The sequence below is a fragment of the Seriola aureovittata genome, chromosome 12, assembly GCF_021018895.1.
Source record: "Seriola aureovittata isolate HTS-2021-v1 ecotype China chromosome 12, ASM2101889v1, whole genome shotgun sequence".
Classification (NCBI taxonomy): Eukaryota; Metazoa; Chordata; class Actinopteri; order Carangiformes; family Carangidae; genus Seriola; species Seriola aureovittata.
Genome location: NC_079375.1, coordinates 22,775,479 through 22,797,485, shown reverse-complemented (window position 1 = coordinate 22,797,485; position 22,007 = coordinate 22,775,479). Strand labels below are relative to the sequence as shown.

At 41.2% G+C, this 22,007-nt stretch overlaps 1 protein-coding gene across 2 annotated transcripts; it reads right to left on the bottom strand.

The window, feature by feature from the left end:
• Nucleotides 1–285: 285 nt before the first annotated feature.
• Nucleotides 286–21,389, bottom strand: tgm1l1 (transglutaminase 1 like 1). 2 transcript variants are annotated; one of them, XM_056390920.1, is made up of 14 exons: nt 21,242–21,389; nt 15,909–16,201; nt 15,618–15,809; nt 12,067–12,318; nt 8,791–8,909; nt 7,977–8,084; nt 7,018–7,195; nt 6,336–6,474; nt 5,539–5,731; nt 4,986–5,139; nt 4,444–4,728; nt 2,011–2,171; nt 1,732–1,868; nt 286–1,606 (listed from the first exon to the last, which is right to left on the bottom strand). In XM_056390920.1, exons 2-14 carry the CDS (start codon nt 16,198–16,200, stop codon nt 1,462–1,464), a joined length of 2,355 nt encoding a protein of 784 aa, XP_056246895.1. In that variant the 5' UTR covers nt 16,201; nt 21,242–21,389; the 3' UTR covers nt 286–1,461. The 2 variants fall into 2 exon arrangements, with proteins under 2 accessions (XP_056246895.1, XP_056246894.1); XM_056390919.1 differs by lacking the exon at nt 21,242–21,389 and adding an exon at nt 20,597–20,781.
• Nucleotides 21,390–22,007: the final 618 nt, after the last annotated feature.

Below are 22,007 nucleotides of genomic sequence, written 5' to 3'. Positions count from 1 at the left end.
ACAGTTTTGAGCACAAGAGGCGCCAATAAACACGTCTGACATCAGTATCTGAAATGATGAACTGTAGCAAAGGTGTGCCACATGATTCACTGTTGAGTAATCGCTTGTGCAACACGTTCTTCTTTTTTTTCAATTGAATAGAGTTATATATGCAGAAATGGAATCTTACATGCCGACACTTGCCTCCCCTCTGATCTCTCGCTTACATAGTTTTGCCTTCTCTCCCCACTAACCATTACAGGCTTGTCTAAAGGTGTATGGAGGTAGAAAATAACTCTTCAGACGTCATTTCAGTGTCAGTTTTATTTCCAACGCAACTCAGACAATACAAAAAAACAGTCCAGGTAGATACGGTAGATAAATAGTATAATGTTATCAAAATAGTTCCTTCACATTGTACTTTTGAGTGCTGAGGTTACACAGACTACAACTAGTAAAACTTAGGTGAATGAAGGCTACTCTGGCCTCTGTTGTGATGTAGTTGTCTACGATTCACAGCGGAGGCAAGTCCAATTTTAAAGGTAAATGACAAAATATTGAAAAACTCATGTCAGTGTAATTATACACACAGGATGGAGGAAATACACACAGGACATTCAGAGCAACACCTGGCAAAGTTCAACCACAAAGAACATTTAGTGTCTGCGTTCTGCAAATGGAGACGTTCATGAGCACTAACTTGTGGGGTTTTTCAAACAAAGGTGGCAATATGAATTTGCATCTCATCTGATGAATGAAATAACCTTGTAGCCATGTCCTTGCAGACTTCAATTTTTTTTTATCCAAATTTACATTGTCAATTATTATGGAAAATGGCTTCATCTTTCAACTTTGATTACAAAATTTCACATCAAATGTAACAGAAGAAAAAGGGAAATTCCAATGTGCCCTTTGCACAATGTCAACACCAATTTCAGCATCATTACCTTTCAGAACATTTCACATTGCCCCTCCATCATTGAAGCCATGTGAGGTTCATTTTGTCTGAAAGTACTTTTAACATATATTCTTTTCACCAAGCTATATATATTACACACATACAGAACATTATTAGTATGATCATTATAACAAAATACTGATAACCTGACTGCACCTTCACAAGATTTGTTCAGTGTCTTTGTAATATGACAGTTTAATTACTTCAACATTTGAATGCTTGTTATTTAAGGCACTCCATTTGCATGCTTTTAAACGCTGCTTCATACTTCATCACCACAGGTTTAAAATTTTAGAGCAGGCAGACGTGTGAAATTATATTATTTCAAGTTAAAAAAATAGTAATACTGATAATGCTACATTTGTTAAATGTATATTCATAGTTTTAAAAATATCAAAATTCAAACTTTGCTTTATAAAATAAACAGGATAGTTTAAGATAAAGGAACTTAGCAGACTTTATATAATTAGAGGCTTTCAGTCTATATTTCATAAGAAAAGAGCAATGTTGCCATAGCGACCCTCTCACTGTTCAAAAACGACGATATCCGCCACTCCGTGCACTTGTGTGAGCTGTTTACAGTCAAGAGACGCCACCAGCTTCCGGGGTCCAGGCTGGGTGGGGATGAAGTGCTCCGTCAACGTCACTGTGGAGTGACCACCGACGTCACTGAGAGGAACAAGGAGGAGAGAAATGTTAGCCAGGAGAAGGAAAAGTAGGTGGGAAATGTGTGTGTGTGAGCTGAGAGATAAGGAGGCAGAAAGAGAGAGTGATGTGACATCTAAAGTACTTACCCTACAACCACTTCGTGGCCCTTTTGTAGACCCAGGCCCTCCACTCTGAACACCACATTCTTAAGCATACGTGGCAGGGGGTTGGTGAAGGTGATCTTTGCTGCCATCTCCTTACCGACCACAGCTTCTCCCAAAGGCTGCAAAACACAGATTCCAGAAAAATGTCACAAGGGTTGAACAAAAATATAAATCTTATATTTTAACCCCCAAAAAGCAGAAATAAAGTTATCATAAAAATACTGTGCAAAATGACCTATTAAATGCCGATCGAAAACCTACCGTGATGCTGAGGTCAGGTGTGCGGAGCCTGAAAGTGGTCTGGTTGGCTAACACTTGCTGGGTCTCACTGACTCTTCCAGACAGGGTCAGCATCAGGGCCGCCTGGTCCACCAGCTGGTTTTGGTACTGCTGGTAGGGCAGCACCCACTCAATGGTCTTTTCTGTGTGGGCAGATATAGAAATAGTTAGCATTTTTACTATGCAAGTAGTTTATTTTAAATCATTAGCTTATTAGCTTAGCATTAAAAACGGAAACAGCTCGCCTGCGTCCATGGCCTCGGGAAGTAGCGGTGGTGGCGAGAGCATAATTTTTTTTATAATGTTGACATGTCCGGTTCTACTCTCCCTCAGACTTCTAACCTTGACCAGAGACAGTAGAAATATAGTATATACTGTGTAAAGATCTTCTACACTGTAGAGGATCTTTACCTTGACCCTAACCATTGTCACCCCCTCGTGCCTGAACCTAACCAATCAAACCAGCAAAGGCAACGACCATTAGCCAATCAGAGGCAGTGTAGGGCGGGGCCTGTCAACTCTAAGGTAGGGTTCGTAAGTTTGCATCCGGCTGGTTTAGCATTGATAGCTAGTCGAAGGATAAAATCATTGCGGATTTTCTTTTTTGGCAAACAGAGCACTAATGAAGTCAAGCTTTCCCAGGAGAGAAGCTCCATCAGCTCTACATCGTTTTCGTTTGGTTGTAATTTTTCCTCGGAGACTGAGACTTCCGCCGACTGCACCCATATCAGCGTCAGCACCGCTACCGCAGAGGAGCCTGTTGCTAACAGGTGTCAGGCTAGGACTGAGTTGGCGGCATTTGACGAGCCTCTCCAGCCACCCAACTTAAATTTTCCGACCAGACGTTTTGGTAAAGAAACTTTCAGCTGTGTATTTAGCTGCACCTGCTTGGTTTGCTAAATGTAAGTGGCTCCATTACGTGGCGGAGTGTGGTCAGCTTGTGTGTTTTGCTTGTGTGAAGAGGCAGCAGAGAGAAACCGGTTGATTTGGTGCAGAAGCTGTAAAACTCATAGTCTGTGCCTGCTCATCTCTGTGGCCTCATCCGAGCGGACGGTCTCCACCTTGTATCACGTGAAAACATGGCTACACAACACCATGACCCAGAAGAGACTGACTCCCCTCTCCCTGGTGCATGTCCACACTGACATTTTGAACTCAATGGACATTTGTGCCCTTATGAAAGACTTCATTTCCACAACACCTGAGCGCAAGGCCACATTTGGATTATTATGACTACTGGAGCACCTGGCCTGCAGCTCAAGGTAAGTTATTTGGTTTAAGCTGCCTCCGAGCAGTTTAATATTCAGTTGTCAATTACTTTTAACATCACCCTGATTTACCTTTAGAAAAAATCTGCATATTTGGAAATGTTCTTGTTTGCAATGGGCTTTTGGACATGTGTAATGCAACGTTATGGCATTATATTGTGCAATAGCATTTCACTGAGCCTTTTTTTTATAGACCTGGCTGCTGTTGTTGGTGCTGTTGCTGCTTTTTTGGCCTGTGTTGTAGTAGTGTTGTTGTAGGCCTATGTTGGATTTGTATGGGTTGTATTGTATGCTGTTGGGGCAAAATGCTCCTCCCACTACAGCACCTCCAGCTTACAACATCTTCCCGTGCCCCTGCCTCTATCAGTCCAAAGTTAACAAAATGCACCTTTCAGCACCTCCACAGTTCAGTAACTAACATGTTACATCTTGTTTGTTAAATCTGAGCAGAAACTTGGACTTGTTTCAGTTTTTGTTAGCTAGCCTGGCTATGCTAACCCGCTGCTGGGTGTAGTTTCATATTTAACCTTACTGGAAAAAGAGTGGTATCAATCTTCTTGTCTATGACGCTGTTAACAGATTTTTCAAATCCTGGACTCTTAGTAATGCGACCATGACAGAAAAATTTAATTTGAGCATAACACTAAAATTATAGCTTAGCCTTCATTGGCTTAGCAAAGTTTCCCCAGCTGTTCCAGTGCAATAAATTGCATTAAAGCCAGATTACTGTATGCCAGAAAAAATAACGTAATCTTCCTCTTACAAATAAACAGTTAGGTCCATGAAAACACTTACACCCTTGCTCAATTCAGTAAATTCAGGGTTTGCTGCTGCAGCCTTACTTGGTCTGGTATGACCAGTAGCTTATGGTGTCTTGTGTAAGCTGACTATATCTAGATATTGCTGTGTGACAAACTCAGTTCACTGACTCTGACTCTTCAACACTCATGACGCTACTGTTACGCTAAGCTTTAGCATTTACCATCAGGTCATTATTGTCACTTGTGGGCACATTGTTCGTACAGTTGCTATGGTAACACATCAAACATATGCCAAGCAATATTAGCATTAAGCAACTAATCACTTCATCCATTGTTATCATAAAAATATTGACTATAGCAGCATTAAAACTTAGTGGGAAGCCAACCTTCATTGGGCAAAAGCTCCACAGGCATCTCCTCCTTCTTGATGGTTCCCTTCAGCACACCGGTGTAGTACATGACAGCCACCTGGCTGTGCAGCGTTGTCCGACGAGGCTGTGAACTCAGGTTCTTCACCAAGATGCTCAGCTTGGCGTCGGCACCCATCCTAGGCCCCTCGCCATCCATCTTCACCTCCACGCTAACGTCCTCTGCCATGGGTTCGGAGTAGACGTCTGGCTTGCTGCCATAGCGACTAGCAGTCTCCACAGCGATGCGTTCCTCTTCTGAACCTGGTAGAGAGGTGGGAGGAGAAAGTGAGTGCACCTCATTCTGTCTGAGGTTTCAGGATTTATTGACAGATATGAGAGATATGGCACGCGGTTCTTCCAAACTAAACAAACAGAAACATTTATTTTGATATTGTGAATAGCAGGTTAATCCTTATATTGTAACAGTTCCAAGAAGTGTTGAAATAATTCTGTCTGGTTCTGAAAAATATATCTAAGGTAGAGCTGCAGTTAGAAAAGTAAAATATGGCTGCTGGTACCTTCCTGGTGTTTGTACAGGTTTGTGATGTCTGCCCGCTCGTCAGAGCCCACTGCTTTGGTGCTAATGTTGTGGCCGACAGCTTTTTTCTCACTGTAGATCTGGCTGAAAGTACCATCCAGGTTCCTCTGCCAGTAGATCTTATCACTGTTGACCTGACAGGAAAAACAAACATTATAAACTCATAGTCATAGTGATGAAGTTGAACCAAAGTATCCCTCACTGTCATTTATTATTTGTCTTTTCTTCATATAGTTGGAAAGGTATGAAATTCTTTTTTTTGGTCTGGTAAGAATCGGGGACCTGAGAGAGAAGTCCCTATTTGAAAACAGTGAAGGTGTCTGCTGAGAAGCAATAAATCCTATCTATTAAATCTAAAAGATTCACAATTTACTCCTGTTATAGTTATTCCAGCTCCAAAGACATTTTCAGTTCCTTAATTCCATCAATTTAGTTTGACCATCTTCCTCTCATTTTGGTAATGCTTCAAAATGAACCTAGAGGGGAACTAAATAACAAAGACCCCCGTTCACTTTACCAATTTCAGCACTCACCTCTGCGAAGACAAAAGGCGTGTCATGTTTGAGGTAGACTTGGCCGGAGCGGATGGCGTTGACAGACGCAGGGCCGCAGCGGAAGGTGCCCTGGCTTGTTTCCTGGGGAGTGGAGTCAACAGCCTGCCAGCCTCCATGACCAGGAGGCAAGTCTGGTCTGGCCATCCAGCAGTCGTTCCATACATGGAAATTCCTTGAGGCAAATGGAATTGAGACGTTTTAATTTGAGTTTACCTACAGAGGAACAGCTTGACATTTTTTTGACATTAGCTTAGTGTAAGAGACTGTTTCCTAAACTAACAGTCTACTAATTAGTTTCATATTTAACAAACAAATATAAGAGTGGTTGTAATTTTCTCATTTAACTCTCGGCAAGAAATGTCTATTAAAGTAGAATATTTCCCAAAATTTAGAACTGTTCCCTAAAGATGACATAATCTTCAATTATATCATATGACGATAAGATTAAATCAGCTTTATTTAGCTACATAGCAACAAGTGTGCCGTATACTTTTGCTACGTAGTTATCGAAGAGAGGCGTAAGACCCAGCAAGAAGGAACAAGAAATGGCACCCATCATTCCAAGGACATTCTAAGGACATACCAGTGAGCAGAGAGATACCAAATTAGCCTCTGCAGTCTGAGAGGAGTTGCAGATAATTGAAAGAGCATGATGTCTGCAGGGTTTCAAGTCGGAGGGGACTGCTTTCGGAGCAGATCTAAATATATGGTGCATTCCTATGGTATAGATTTAGCACCGAGCAATTTTCCTAGCAGGGTGTCCTGTCGCATCTTACCAGACAGAGTCACTATTGAGGTAGTCAATCGGCTCCATGTTGGCATCAAAATACACGTCTGTGGTGAGGGACACATCAGTATCATGAGCAGACTGGAAGTTGGTGACACTGCGGGCGGGTATCCCAAGACACCGCAGCACTGGAAACAAAGAGAGACAGATAGATTAATTAAAACTGAATTTACAAGGTCATTTAATAGATGTTGCTAGATGCTAAGACATGAGCACGCAGATTTCACATTGCTATATGTGGAACTTCATTAACCTGGATGAATGAAAGCAACACATGTGGCTCTATCTGTGGCAAAAGTAGGAGGTATGGCAGGAATGTCAGTGTAAGGTATTTAGGGTGAGAGTGAGCTATGTCTTGCTATCAGGAGCAAAGCTATGTGCTAAGGTTAGTTAGCTAACATGTGAGGGACCCTACATGCACATAATGAATGAAATGTTCTGTCTCAGAGCAGTGAGAGCTAATGCAAAGGGCCTGATAGACGGGAAGTCTGGATCATGATCACTAGCAGACTGTTAATCAAATTCATGTGAACACTGGGAAACTCTTTTGTGGCGCTAGACACACACACACACACACACACACACACACACACACACAGAGTCTCTTCACATGCTTATAGCTTTCCACCGCCCACTAAGCTCCATAAACACACCATCACATGCTCTCTCACCTGTTGTAGTGACCCCAGAAAAGACCCAGCACTGTCCGTATGACACGGGTGTGCCATCGGAGGAGTGGTATTTCCTCAGGATCTCCACACTGCTGCTCCACGCAGAAGGAGAGACTCCATCGGCGTAAACTCCAGTCCAGTTCCCAACCAGAACCCCAAAGTCATCCTGAGCGTTTATCTGAAAAGAGGATGGTGATACAGTCAATCACAGCTGACATATGATCAGGGCTTTAGCTACTTTTAAAGACGTGAGGAGATATTCTTGGTATTTTTGATGGAAATGTGGAGGTCTTAGTAACCTGGCTGGAGGTACGGTACATTCTGCAATTCATAAGACTAACACATGATGGATATTTTTAAGGCTGTTTCCAGTATTTCTAGATTTAATATGTTCCAAATTAATTCATCGTGGGACTCACAACGAACAATAAAAAAAAATATATCAAACTCGGTGCAGCAGAACTAGAGATATCGTCTTTTTTATTCTTTTTCATTGTCAAGACTACAAGCCACGTTACCAACAATGCAACACAGTCACTGACTATTTGCTCTGAGATTTGGCTGTGTTATGCTAGAAACAGCTAATGTAGCCTCGGGCCGCTAGCCTCCAGCAGAGAACAGGAGCAGTCTACAGAGCTCTGGAGAGCTCACTTGTTTTTCTAACTCCACACTCGCAGATTTTCTTTATTTTCAGATTTACAGTTTTCGTTCCTGTTCGACTTTCATACATGCACTTGTACTTCCTGTGACCTATAAACAGGCTTTGATGTGAAATGTTGACAATGCTTTACAATACTTTCATACTGTATATATTAAATAATATGAGTGCTACAGGGACTATTGACCTCAGTATTTCTAAAATTCTGACTATAGCCCAGGTAATAATAGTAGCATTTCAAAATTTTATTAATTTATATAGTTTGGCTTAAAACATTTGTATATTCACATAATTGTCTCACCATGGCAGATAGGACTCTGACCACGTTGACAGCATCCCCTCGACCAGATGGAGGCATGTCACTCTTCTCCAGGACGAACAGACATGCATCCAGGATTCCTTCATGAAACTATAGTGAAAAAAAAAACACAAAATATTAATAAAGAAAATAATTCATTTAAAATGGGGATTGGTCATATTTTGGGGAAATTGAATACATTACATACAATTAAACATTTAAAGGCAATAACTACATCACTTGGGAAAATATATATTTCTCAAACAAAAGTATCACTAATAAGATCTACAGCTTGAACCAGCCTTCTTGCTTTACAGTAGTCCTAGTAGTAGTAGTAGTAGTAGTATTTGTGGATTGCTTTATGGCACAAAACAGGAAGGTGGTGCTGTTCTTCTGGAGGTAAAGTTGACATTGGTAGATGTTGGAAGAATGACAAGGCTGCTGAAACATAACTTAGAGCATGTGCCACTGATGATTAATTCAAGAAGCTTTTTCTGGAACAAAATCTTGTTTACAGCCGTAGCATTATGTTTGCAAAGATCTTCATTGTGAAAACAGCTAGGCCGTACAGTACCACTGAAGTGAAATAGAGGTTTATTGTCCGCTGTGATCGGCCAAAACCAGCAATGACTCGTTCCTACCAACAAACATTCCCTGTGTTGCTAAATATATTTTATCCTGTGAGCCATACAGTAGAGCTCAATTCTGCCCAGCTGTTTTAGAAAACTACCAAGCATTTAAAACACTATATATATTTGGGAACCTTTTACATCCTCAGCAGGAACAAATGGGTGTGCAGTGTCTTGATTGTCCGTACCTGCCCGAAGTTCCATGTGCGTGCACCGATTTGTTTCTCTGTGCCGTAGTAAATCCTCCCGATGTCATTCAGCACGTACTCGTTCCTCTCCTCGTCGTCATCCAGGAACACTGTGTCCTCTGCAAAGACGTGACACAATTACATCTAAGTTTTTCATGCTGCGTCATACATGCACTGACGTTTTCTTTACTTTTAGATACGGATACAGATATCCATAAGATCCTATTAAACCAACCACAAGAAATAAATACATGGGCACACTTTTTCTCTGGAACTGTAGGAATCAACTCACATTTTTAGCTTACTTCCTGTCTGTGAAAGTGACCCCAAATTCCATGCTTTGTTTGCCTCTTAAATGACTGAACCCTAAAGGAATGTGATTTCTTTTCACAAATGATGTAAAAGAGTCCCAAGGCCAGGAAATGGTTAAGAAACACAATGACTCCATGGACCTTGCAGTGGGGCCCACACTCATTTATAGGAAATAGTCTGTTTTGAGTGACATCAGAGCCACAGATTTGGGCGTTCACCCCTGACATGAGCTTCATAAATATGAGACTTTCTTTCTTCAACTCTTTATCTCTTGCTGTTTCCTCTGTGGTTACCGGTAGGTGTGGAAAAGGAACGTGACCAAGAATAAGAAAGGGAGAGCAGTGAAAGTAGCAGAGAACTCATGATGGACATGAGAAAAAGCAAGTTACAGGAAGACGGTCGGTTTAGTCCTGAGGGATGATTGAGAGAAAGAGGGGAAGTTATGCTTGGGAGGGAAAGGAGGTGGGTGGGAGAATGTGGAGTGTAACAGGAGTGCCATCAGATATTACAGGAGAAAGTAGAAAGAGGTGAGGCTAACAGTGTCTGGCAGCTGTGATAATTGTGTTTTTCACTTCTTACTGAATATTTCTGGAATGTATGGCAAAACACAGGATGAAGGAGGAGGCAAGGGAACAGAGCAGTGGAGCGATGGAGGGAGTGTCGGGTCAGCAGATAGCAAGGAGGGAGCAAGACTGGGTGGGAGAGGCATATAAAGGCAGGAAATACACATGGAAGCAGTAAACGCAAGGGAGAGGACAGGTTGTCACCAGCTGCAGGATTACTGTGAGCTCGCCCCGTGGCGTTTTATACAGTAATTGTAGGATTTTGACTTTTATGAGCGTGAGGGAAAGATTGGTCTCGGGAATAAGAGATTGAACGAGGGAAAAGGAGATTGGGCGTGCTGCCAAAAGCAGCAACCCCATAATGAAAGACCGTCTTTTAATCAAATCCAGGTCCAGATTTTTTTTTATTATTATTTTGCTGCGTTGCAAAAACACTTCTTTTGTCAAATATCCTGTGTGGATAGTTTGCAGTGCTCAGCAAACTTAAAGAAACTCAGGAGAATACACAATGGGTCTCATTTCCTAATGCTTTTCTAAGTAAATAGTAGAATAATAACTACACATATTTAAACAAAAAAAAAAAAACAATGTCTGGCCTCCATTTACTTCTTACATGCAAACTAATAATTTTGGAAATAAGAAAATAGTACATTTCTCCAAAGTTTTTAAGTTAACATAAGTTAAGAAATTATATCCATGTGTAAAAACACTTTGAATGAGGCCCAATGAGAGTCTGTTTAGTTTTAGTCCATATTTTTCTATTAACAATAGGATCAAATTACTATATATATATATATATATATGAAAGGTTTGTTTTGCCCACAGATAATTATCACCCGTCTCTGCAGTTCCACTCAGCTCTACAGAGCATTTTAATGTCTTTCAGCTCATTGTTTTGGCTTTATGACCCACAACTTTAGTGTTTTTGGTCTTCCAACTGTTATTAGCATTATTTTTAGACTTAGTAAGTAGCTATTTTTCTTTGAAAAAGCTCGAAAAACCCACTGTGCATTATGAACTGCAGAGTTTGACACGTGACTCTTAGAAAATACCATGCTTGTTCAATCTAGCACTATATTAAATTTCAACGTGTAGTTTTTAGTGCCAAAAATTCAGGTCTCAGCTCCCAGACTTTCCCAGATAATTATGATGTTGAGGTGAACAGTATTTACAAGAGGGAAACAGGTAATTAAGGTAATGCCGATGTGATGTGAATGCTGCATAAAAGCCACGTTTTCCATAGTAACAGACTGACTAGTGCCACCAAATGACAAAAAAGAGAAAAACATGACTCATAATTTGTGCGGTTTGCTCACAAACAGAACAAACAGAGAGGAGGGTATGAGTTTGTAGGCAGCGCAGCAGAGAGGGCATTGTCAATTGTTTTTGTTGGCCCAAGGAAATTAGCCTCAGTCTGACTTCTGAGTTCAGGTACGTCCTGAGCCACGGTAAGAGGCCACACCTCTTCGGCTCTGAAGGTCTGTATTACATTGAGATTTTATGCTACTGGAAGTTTGTTCTATTGTTATTAATCAGACCTAAGCCATAGTAAGTCCATCTTTGTGAAGTCCAGGAGCTAAAAGGAGAGTGAATATTGGACTCGCATTCATTACCCATAACAACTTAAAGGGTGATAATATGTCAGTGTTGTGTTTACAGCTTGTTTTTGCTGCCCTAAAGTGGCCAAAAAATCAGACAATGCAGTTTTAACTAGAGCAATCTAAGTATGCTCTTTTATCTATGAACCTTTTGAAAATAATAAAATATTAATAAACCCCAAAAAGTGTTTTATTTACACATAAGTAAAGGTTAAAAAATCATAACTGTATATACAAATATTTTCTAAATGAGGCCACTGGAGATCTGTTTCATCTTCCACACAAAGTGTTTTTCGGTCTCAAACACAGTTCAACAACGTGCCTAAGTAGCATAACCAAGTGTGCCAGCTGCTCGTAAATCATAGCCAGTGGACTTACACAACTCCCATAGACGCGCTGTAGCTGTTTGATGGACAGCAACACGGATTGAGCTGGTTTTCTCACCCATGTGTAACATTATATCAGGGCTCCTCTCCTAGATTAGGAGGCTGAACAGACAGAAGTATTTTGTGCCAGTATTTGTTATCAGAATGATGCTGCTGTTATAAAGCACCAGCAGTTTTCCCGGCAGTCGGGCTGTACCAGGCAGCTTTTCTGCTAGAGAAATATTGACTTGAAGATATTTTGCTTCAAACCGAATATTAACCCAGGTAGCATGTAATTCATCCCAGATATGTTATGTGATGTTGTCTTTTCTTCCTTAATTTTTCTCCTCTTATCACCTATTACTCATAGTATTGCGTACTATTTTTTTTCTTCCTCCTTTCCACATTCCTGCCCTCAGTTCATGTGAACCCTCTTACCTTCACACCAGGGGTTGAAAAGCATGACGATGTTCTTGCTGGAGTCGTGAGTGGTTGCGGCCTCGCCCTTTAGAGAGTTCGTTGTCACGCTGAGCCCGTACAGGCCGATCACAGCGGTGGCTGGCGAGTTGACAGACAGCTTGATCTTGTTGGCGCTCTGCTCTACGATCTTTGCCTCCCAGCGTTCGTCCTCCAGGTGTTTCACCAGGGGAATGATGACGTGCGTTCCTTTGGACACCATGGGCAGGGGACCTGCAGCAGACAGGTTACATATGAGTCATGTTTTACCAGCGTGCATTGATACAGAAGAAATTAAAAGATATCACTATAGCAATGTTTTTCATGAACGAAAGCCTTATGTATTGCACGGCATTGTGTGTGTGTGTGTGTGTGTGTGTGTGTGTGTGTGTAGGTGGTAATGTTGTCTCAGATTCAGATTTCTATCTAATTAAATGAATTTCAACATTTTGGGAAATGCACTTATTCAGTTTCATACAGAGAGTTAGATGGGAAGGTTGATACCACTCTGATATCTGTGAGTTGAATATGAAATAACAGCCAGGAGACTCTTGGTTAGCTTCGCATTATGACTATAAACAGGGGGAAACAGCCTGATCTGTGTCTAAAACGTCAACGCTCACTTAATCCAAGGACACAGTAAGGCTAGCTGTTTCGCCGCCCCAGCTTCCAGTCTTTATGCTAAACTAAGCTAATTTCCCAAGAGATTAAAGCTCACATGCAACTGATGTGCTATGGACTAGTAAAGTTAACAAAATAGCAATTAAAACATTTTATATGAAAAATGATTCATTCATAAATAAAGCTTTGAATTACACTTTACATGTGTGAGTGAAAATTCAGTCCTCTCTTATTTCTTATTCCCTGCTGATGTTGAAAATATGGATTAAATAAAGTTAGACAGCAGCAATGGAAGAAGAGGGATCAACACGTATTTGGGCACAGAGCAAACTGTATACTTTGTTATTCACGTCACAGTATTTGTTTGTCTGTTCTCACAGTGGAAGACACAATCCTCTCAATGTGCAAACCAAAATGGGCACTGCAGTCTCTCACCCTGCTGTGCATGGTTTCTCTGAGTAAACAAAATTCCGGACGTGCAAAACCTCCACAATACACACGTCCCTGCAGAGAGTCGAGCACATTTGTGACTGATTTATCTTAGCTTAGATGTTCCTTTTGTTTACTAAGGGCCCACAAACTTCCAAAGAAGCAAAAACAACTTTGTATAAACTTTCTCCTCAAGAAAAAAGGGTTGTGTTGAAGTTCATTCTTTCTTTTCCACTAACTGGATTAAGACTTATTTGATGCTTTCCTATGAGCTATTTGCTTTGTGATACCCTGCTGGTCTTTAGTTGCCATTTGCTGAAGCGAGTACGAAGTTCACCAAGAAATCATTGTTCTCCATCTGACCGCAGCCTGGGCTCCCCATCCTTCCTCTCTCACCTCTGGGTGCCTGTTCCAACGGAAATCAATGGAAAACGCTGCCTCTTTTCTGCCTGACCGGCGTCACCTTTATTGAAAATAGACCTGGAATCTTTGTTTGGCCTTTAGCGGGACAAAAGAGACGCTTAGAAAACGATGCAAAGCCCTGCTTTTAGTGCAACCCTTTTAAAAAACCCTTTTCACTGCAAATGCGACAGTGAAAGCAACAGTAATGAGAGCATGTCGACCACGGGTAGCTCTGTGTGTGTTGATTCCCCCCCCCCCCTTAGCATGTCACTATCTAAGCAGCAGGTGACAGAAAATCACTTCTCTGTGGTGATGTAATAGCCATTTATTCCCGAGTGTGCAGTGGATCGTTGCAGTGTGAGGCCTGTAAATACCAAAGGGGAGGTGTCTGGTGTCCGTAGGTCTGGAAACCGTTAACACTGGGCTGGTAGGTGGAATCCGAAACTTGTGGTGTAGCTATGACTGTACTGCTGGGAGATTTCAATGTGCGAGCTACGCATAGTATTCTGACCACATTTCCCAGGCTCTGTTTTGAGTCAGTGGTTTACCCCTCTGGTGTTTAAAGGGCACCTCCATTAATTTTACGCATTGAGATCTGTTTATGCATCATGGACTATTTAATCAGTGAAAAAAAAAAACACTGTCAGATGAACTTCAGTGACACCACCCACCATGTTCCCAATGTGTCCATTTGAATAGATTGTTATTTAAACAATATTGACTAGATGTTATTTTAGTGTTGTAAACTGTGACTATGACAAAATAATGTTGATTTAAAAGTTGAATTTTTGATTTCAACCATATAACAATCTTTCTGAAAACAATCCTATGTTGACTTAACAATCTTTCTATCCGGTTAACTGTTTCATTACTTTACTTTTTCATTTATTGTAAAATACATTTAGCTGTTTCTATTATTTGTGTTACTTAGTTTTTCAACTGTTTATCCATTAACTATGTAATACTTTTATCTATCTATATTGATAATTTGTCCATTCATTTTATTTCTTCCTACAATCTATTTACTTCTTTATGGTAACTGTTTAAACCTAATTTCTAGTTTTAGAGATTAGTTGAGTTACAATCTTTCCACATACTCCCTGTTAACTGCTGAAAAACCTTCAGTGGTGTACAAGTACTCCTGGTTAGGAACCACTGGTCCAGAGGAGATTTCTCAAGTCTGAGTAATGATAATATCTTAAATTGGGCCTTTAAATTTCTGACAGAAGATTTGTGTTGCAAACATGGGGATTAAGTTAGATAAGAAATGGGCAGTTCCAGGTCAGGGTGGTTCTGGCTAAACACTAATAAGTTACAGATATCCCACCTCCCCCAGAATTTCTATGAGTCATATTGATAGTAGTTCCCTGTCGCCCCAAAAAAGGATATACAATATCTCAATATCTCTTTTTGAAGAGAGAGAGAGAGGGAGACAGCATCATGATTACACTCTCCTTGTGCTAAGTGGACCATCACTTTCTTGTGGCAGAGTCACACCGGAGCACAGCAAAGTCAAGCCCTGCCTAATGCAGTAACGATAATGACATTTTCACTTGCTGCACTGTTTGCAATGGTAGCTGAAATTAGTTTCTCTAAGAAGGGATGTCTAGAGTTGCATGAGGGATGCTGGATCCAGTGTTTATAAAGCTTTACCCATACTAGGAACTAAGAGTTGGAATATCTTGGCTTCTGCTGCTTCAGTTTTATTTATTCTATTTTATTCTGTCTCTTTATTCTGTTATGAATCCTCCATATTTATGAAAGTGTGATGTTTGCCCACTTGAACTTTATCAATATATTTTCTTTTTGATATTACTTTTGCCTTATTGTTGTGCTTCTCTTACACTCTAACACTCCACCGGTTTATCACTTCATGCTGGCTTTGTCTCTGAATTTATGGGCAACCCAAGTGCATTTTTGTGCATAAGGCAGTTAGATGTAATTCACTATGATATTCTATGGTATGTTTTATTAATCCTTTGCCCTCTACCTCAACAGCTACTCTCCTAAATAGTGCACTAAACCCTTAGTACGAGCAGGAAAAGGTGATGACTCACACCATCAATCTGTTTCTCTCGTACCTGTTTTCAGGTCCAGATGCAGCTTGTCGGTTTCAGCACTGAAGGGCCTGTTGAGCTCCAGCTCCATCTGGAAGGTCTGTCCTCTGCGGATGATCAGCTCGTCGCCATGGTACAGGTCGGTGTGATGCTCCCGTCTGTTCTGACTCGTCTTGGAGCTCAGCAGGTCGACCGAACGCACAGACAGCTTCATTTCTGAGAGAGGAAGTTTCACAAACAAATGTAAGCATCTGTCTGTGAGGATTATCACGATGTGTCCTGAGAGTTGAATTAAACCTTCATAGGACAGTTTACCTTCCATTTCCTTTGCTTCTCCATTCTCGGGCTTTGGCTTGGCAGGCTCCGGGGTCGGGTTAGGGGTGGGGGGTTTGACCATCTCGACCTTGTCTGTAACATCATAGGAGGAGCCGTTCTGGCGCTTACAGCAGCACGGGCACATCCTCCTGAGCCATCGGCGACAGCCTCCCTCTTCATGCTTTTTCTCCCCCTCTTTGTGAATGGTCAGCTCTACCCTGGTGGGCGGGGCTGCTCCGGGGAAACGCCCAATCTCCGACGTGCCTCTTACTGTCATCCGCTCACTTGGCATTCTGAGGGGGGTATTGAAAAAAAAATGTTATTTCAATTTCAGGAATAAAACTGTAGATACCAATCAAAATTAGTTTAATTACCCAGATAAGACTTGAATCATCCTGCTATTCCAAAAAAGAATATGTTGCAAATTATCAATTCAAAGGGCTAACCAAAACATTAATAAGCAAAGCAGTGTAATGAATACTAGCCTTAGCAGTATCTACCCATTGAGGTAGTTTGGGTTTCATCTGATCAGGATTTAAGACATTCATCTCTGAATAAATCCCCAGACCTCGGTGTGAACAGTTTTCATACATTATTCCAAAGACATAGGCCTTTGGAGAATTCCTGAGTACTTGCTCTGTGAAATATCCAATGATTCTTGCTGGATGTTGCAGTTGAACGATTTTCTTTTTATAGGGGGAAAACTACAAACTAAATTCCATTAATCTCCACTGTATTGGTGTGAGAGCAGAAATCTCAGATGGACAAATAAAAACAAACCCATCTGCAACAACTGGACGTTAGGTGAGAGAAGCCCAGCAGCTCATTATATGTAAGCAGTCAGACAGAGATGCAAATGGTGTCAAAACATCGAAGAGGTCATTTTAGAGACTTTGTATCCGTAACAACAAAGAAAACATCTCTCCAGTTCTTTCATCTCTCTGTCATGAAACACCATTACACTTTCTCTTTTATTTTTTTCCCCACAATTACTGCATTCCAGACGAGCACTCTCCTCGGTCGTTACGCTTTCCCAAAGCATTCTGGGGTATTTAGCCTTTTTTTCTTGTCAGCTAGTCTCCCTCAACAATCTAACATGCCTCCATACAAACAGCTGGATCCCATCTGCCTCACCCCAGCTGCAGCGGTATAGTATAGTTTCTGTGCATGTCTTTGTGCGCGTGGTTGTAAGTGCAGCACAGAGCTGTAAATCATATGAACATTTATCACACTGTCATACAGTACAACAATAATCACAGCAGAATTAGATCCTGTGCAACACTAATCCTAAGCCCGTGTTTCCTGTCCATCAGCTTCTAAACTGGGGGTCACACGTCCTGCGCCAAGTGTCAGAGGGAGGAGGCCTTTCCCTCTCGCAGTCCCATCCCTGCCTTTTCTCACCATCTGCTACGTCTCCTTCTCTGCATAAAACACTGCAAAATAAATCTATTTTCCCCGAACATTAGAGAGCCATTGGAGTTTTGTTGGCACTTGTAAAACACCCGTGAGCTGTAATGAGCTGCAGCAATGCACGCAGTCAGGAGAAAAGGCGGCATTGTAAAGTAAATGCATATAGGAGATGTTTGGTTTATGGGGCTGTTATTCTCCCTTTTATAAACATCCTTCGCTAAGCCCCGCCCCCCTCAGTTACTGTTTATACTCTTGTCAGACTTTCCATTCTGGTTTGATAAGGGTGGAAGATTTGAGTCTCAAAATTTGTAAAAAATCGGTTTTCAATTTCACCTTCCTAACCAACGAACATTGAGTTTAGTTTTTTGGCTTTAAATAACAACTGTTGTTGTCGCTAATAGATTTATCAGCTGTAGTGAGCCAGCTAATTAATGCTAACTCCCCAAATAATTAGCTAATGAAATTGCTCCTTAGCTGTGACAGTGGTGCTAAAGTTATTTTTGTTGTTCATATGCACCAGGCAAGCTAATGTTTGCAGCTCACCTTGGAGGAGATTAACACAAACAGCCATTCCCAGTTCTTATTGAAATTTATTGAAAATTATCTGGTACAGGGAATACAACCTCTACACCAAGCTGTCCAACTACAACAAAATAATACCGCAATAAACTTGTTTAAATAATAATTTCACAAATATTTAAGTCAGTGTTATGATAATACAAAACATCCTTTGCATCCTCTGGAGGTTCCCTCCCTGTTTTTATAGCATGAGTGTGAAGACTTTTTTTTCCCTCTTTAGTAGGAATAATTTTAAGGAGTTCCCTCTTAAATCATACCTGTCACTCCAAACATGAAGACAGGCTCAGCTCTGATCTCACGTATTCTTTGAACAAGCTAATGGAGCTCAGTCACGTCATTCATGTCTGTGTCTCCTGTACTAAAGAAGCTAACTGTAATTTTCTTAACCCTCTCCTCATCTGACCTCTCTGTCAGACCTGGTTTAAGATGAGATCTCACCAAGGATTTATATAAAGGTAGAAATACATCTTCTTCAGATTACTGCCAGCATAGAGTTTGCATTTTTGATTATTTTTTTCCTGAATCATCTTGTGGCAGAGCTATTCTGAGCTACTCAGATGAGTCCAGCAAATGTTCAGTAGTGTCTGTGCACATCTGCTTCGCCCTCTGCATATCTCAGTGCGTCTCACTATGTTTCTGCTGTACCAAAGTAAAGCTAAAAGTTAAGGCTGCACGGGTGACGTGAGGTTCTTTCTAAGGAGTGTTAATGCATATTTCATAAGGACAAGCAGCAGTGAGAGTCTGTGATTGAGCTGCAGCTTTACTGTTGATTTAAAGGTTAAATATCTGCATGGAGCAAACGTCTCAAACAGGACACTGGTTTTTAGTAAAAAAAAAATCAGCAGGAAGGCAATAGCTGAGGAAAGAGGTGGTAGGGTGGGGCGCCTTTCATTATCAGAGCCTGTGTAGTATAGTGTGGGTGTGTGTGTACTTGGTACTTCTATCTTTGTGAGGACCAGTTTGAGTTATAGACATAAAGACTGAGGACATTATGGCCGGACCTCACACCTTTTAGGTTAGGTTAGGTTAGTATGCATGCGTCATGTGTGTGTGTGTGTGACATCATATTCACTTTTGATTTTTCAGCTCTGTGACTTCCTGAGTTCATCTAGCAGTCAGATGAGCGTTCTCAGATCCTTGAAATGTTTTAATCACCATGGTGACAAACACAATGGAGCAATGTCAGTCGTATGTACTGGCTATTGATCTCCACCCAAGAATAACACTCTCTGACACACCACCCAAAAGTCACGCTGTCCGGCGCACTGCTCCTCTAGATTTAGAAAAAGGAACCTACATTTTGGTCACAGAGAAATTAATTTAACTTCATTTTTAGAAAAAAAAAAAAGTTTCTCTGCCTGTTTCTACTCACTCCCAGACCATAATTGGACTAATGTTAGAGGTGATAAGATCACAAATACAAGTATAATGGGCCAAAAAATACAGGAAATATGACTTCTTTTCAAATACAACAACTGAACAAAACGCTTTTCTGGCTGTTTTGTTGGTAGTGTGTGTCTTCACAGGCTTTGAAAAAGCCAAGTTATCTCACTACTGCACCTTAGGTGGCCTAAAATTGGCCAATTAGTCATCCACTCAACCCCCTAAAACCATGAAAAGCCATTCCACAAGCCTAATTTTTTGGCAGCATTGCTCTTCCCTCACACTTTACTGCACAGACCTAAATGGATTTATAATACAGCCATCAGCCAAGCTTGAAATGAAGTGTTACTTCTTCATCTTTTTCTCGCTTTGCCTATCACTACCCCATGTGTCACTTCTTTCAAAATGCTGCATGGTGCCCTCTCCCTCTGCAGCTCTGCACTTCTCTTCAGTCAGTTTGTGTTGGCATGCCGGGATGGTTGGTATGCCCACTGGCCCCTGAGATAAGCGCTTTAAATTCTTGTCAGTTTCCAAACAATATCGGCTTTAAAGTGGCAGGGCTCGTTTTGTTTGGTGATTTTGGACCCATGTTTAAATTAATTAATTGATTAAATAAAAAAATAAATATATATTAAATATCATATTGAATACCCAGAATGTCCTTATATGCAGAAGAGAAACTTGAAAAGGTTTAAATCCTCTGCACTGCACATCTTTCAAGGTCTCTGAGGAAAGAAAAAGGATCAGCTGCAGCTGGTTGGCCACCGACCAACAAGGCTGAAGGCTTGAAAATACCTTCGCTAATTGACTGTGTGGGGTTTTTTTTTTTGACTGAACATGGAAAAAATTTTTTAAAATGCAAGTGTAACAGAAAAGCAACATTTTGAAGTTTGAGAATGAAGAGGCCTCCTCTTTTTTAACAGCTGGAGACAAATCAGGTTATCAGTGATTAATTGGATTTTTGTTGCATTTGATAACAAAACTAAGTTCAGCAGGTTCAAGGCTAAACTTCAGTCAGAGCTGACGGACTCTGACATGAAGGAAGGATGCTCAAGTTCAATAAGGACAATAGCTGGTGAGAGGTCATTGTGATGTTTTGATATGTTCTGTCCTTTTTCGCCAACGTGTTCTGATGTGTGTCTGTCTGTGAGCCTCCCTCTCTGTGTGGAGGCCACTGCAACACCTCAGCTGTACCAGAGACTTTCTCTTGTGTAAAAGAAGAGACCGTTAGATCCTGCGCGCACCGCTTCATGTTTACACTTGGCTTTACGAGACGTGAGAAAAGAAATGATCAACGTGGAGTAGAAGTGACTTACTTGCTCTGTATCTGTGTGGGTTCTTCTTTGGATCGGCGGTAAACCTCTGCTTCGTCCTGAGTAACTCTCAATCAGCGTCTGAAAACTTTTGGAAACTTTTTTTTTTTTACTTCACTCGCTCCGCTCTTGGATCAGAATACTTAATACGCACGTCCCGGATTGTATTTCACGGTACTTTGAGATGACACACACCCCTCCCACCCCTCCCACCCTGCCCCTCCCCGCGCTGCACGGCTCAAGTTCCTCACTCCCACCAGGATGTCCCGTTCCAATGAGCGCGCTGCGTAAAAAGAGCGCATGTAAGGGCAACACGACGAGGAGCACATACACATAGACCACGAGCTGGGGGGGGAGAAAGTTTGTTACGCAATGTTCAGCTTCAACTTTTCCAACGCAGAGAGAGGGAGTGGAAGCAGACAGATAGAGGAGGGCAGGACCATAAGTGAAGAATGCTTGCATATGGTGAGTCCCAATGTGATGACTCAATAAAGACAATAAGTCAATAACTTGATAAACAGCCAACACTTTACACCATCAACTCAAACTATCACGTCATAAACTAAACTGGATGGAAAAGATCACATAGCTGTAAATTCAGCCTATAAACAACCTATAAACTGTACAAGCAAAAATAGAAATACTTACTATCATTTCCTAACAGCTTGTGTATTTATGCTCCACACGTGAGGTGTAGTTGTGACCACTAAAATAACCCCAAACCATAATTTGACAACAAATTCTAGGTCAAACTTCCTCTAAAGGAAACCCCCAACTGTCAGTGTAACACAAGGCTTCTCCTGCCCTCTCACTTTCACTTCTCTTTTGTTGGTCAGCTGACAGAAAAAAACCCTCAGGGGCCGAACCCATTCTGACCTCTTATCCAGTTAAAACCCCATCCCAAGTTTAACCCTTCAGGTCACAAGTGGCAGACTCCAAATCCCACAGACTGTGTCTCATATTTAAAAGATGGCATTTGCACATAGTTGATTTCAGCCCAAACCACCTAGTCAGCAAAAAACAATTGATTATCAAATATTTATTCTTGGTAATTTGCCTCACGGACTCTATGTCGGTCTTCTCTCAGCGACTGTTCATGACTAAAGTGGAGCACCAACCTTGTGGTCTGGCAGGCGATCAACATGAAGTCATATCTGATCAGTGCCGATGATGAAACTTCGATTCGTATCTAAACCTGCCTTCCTCTGTCAATCACTGTTGAACGGTTATGTCAGCAGACATTACAGCAACAATGTAATAAAAGAAATTCCAGCTTTCGTTCGTAATATGTTTCCCATGTTCATCATCTTAGCACGCTAACATTGCTAATTGGCACTAAACACAAAGGGACAGCTGAGGCTGATGGGAATGTAATTTGTTTGTGCAGGTGTTTACGTCGGCCCTGAAACACACA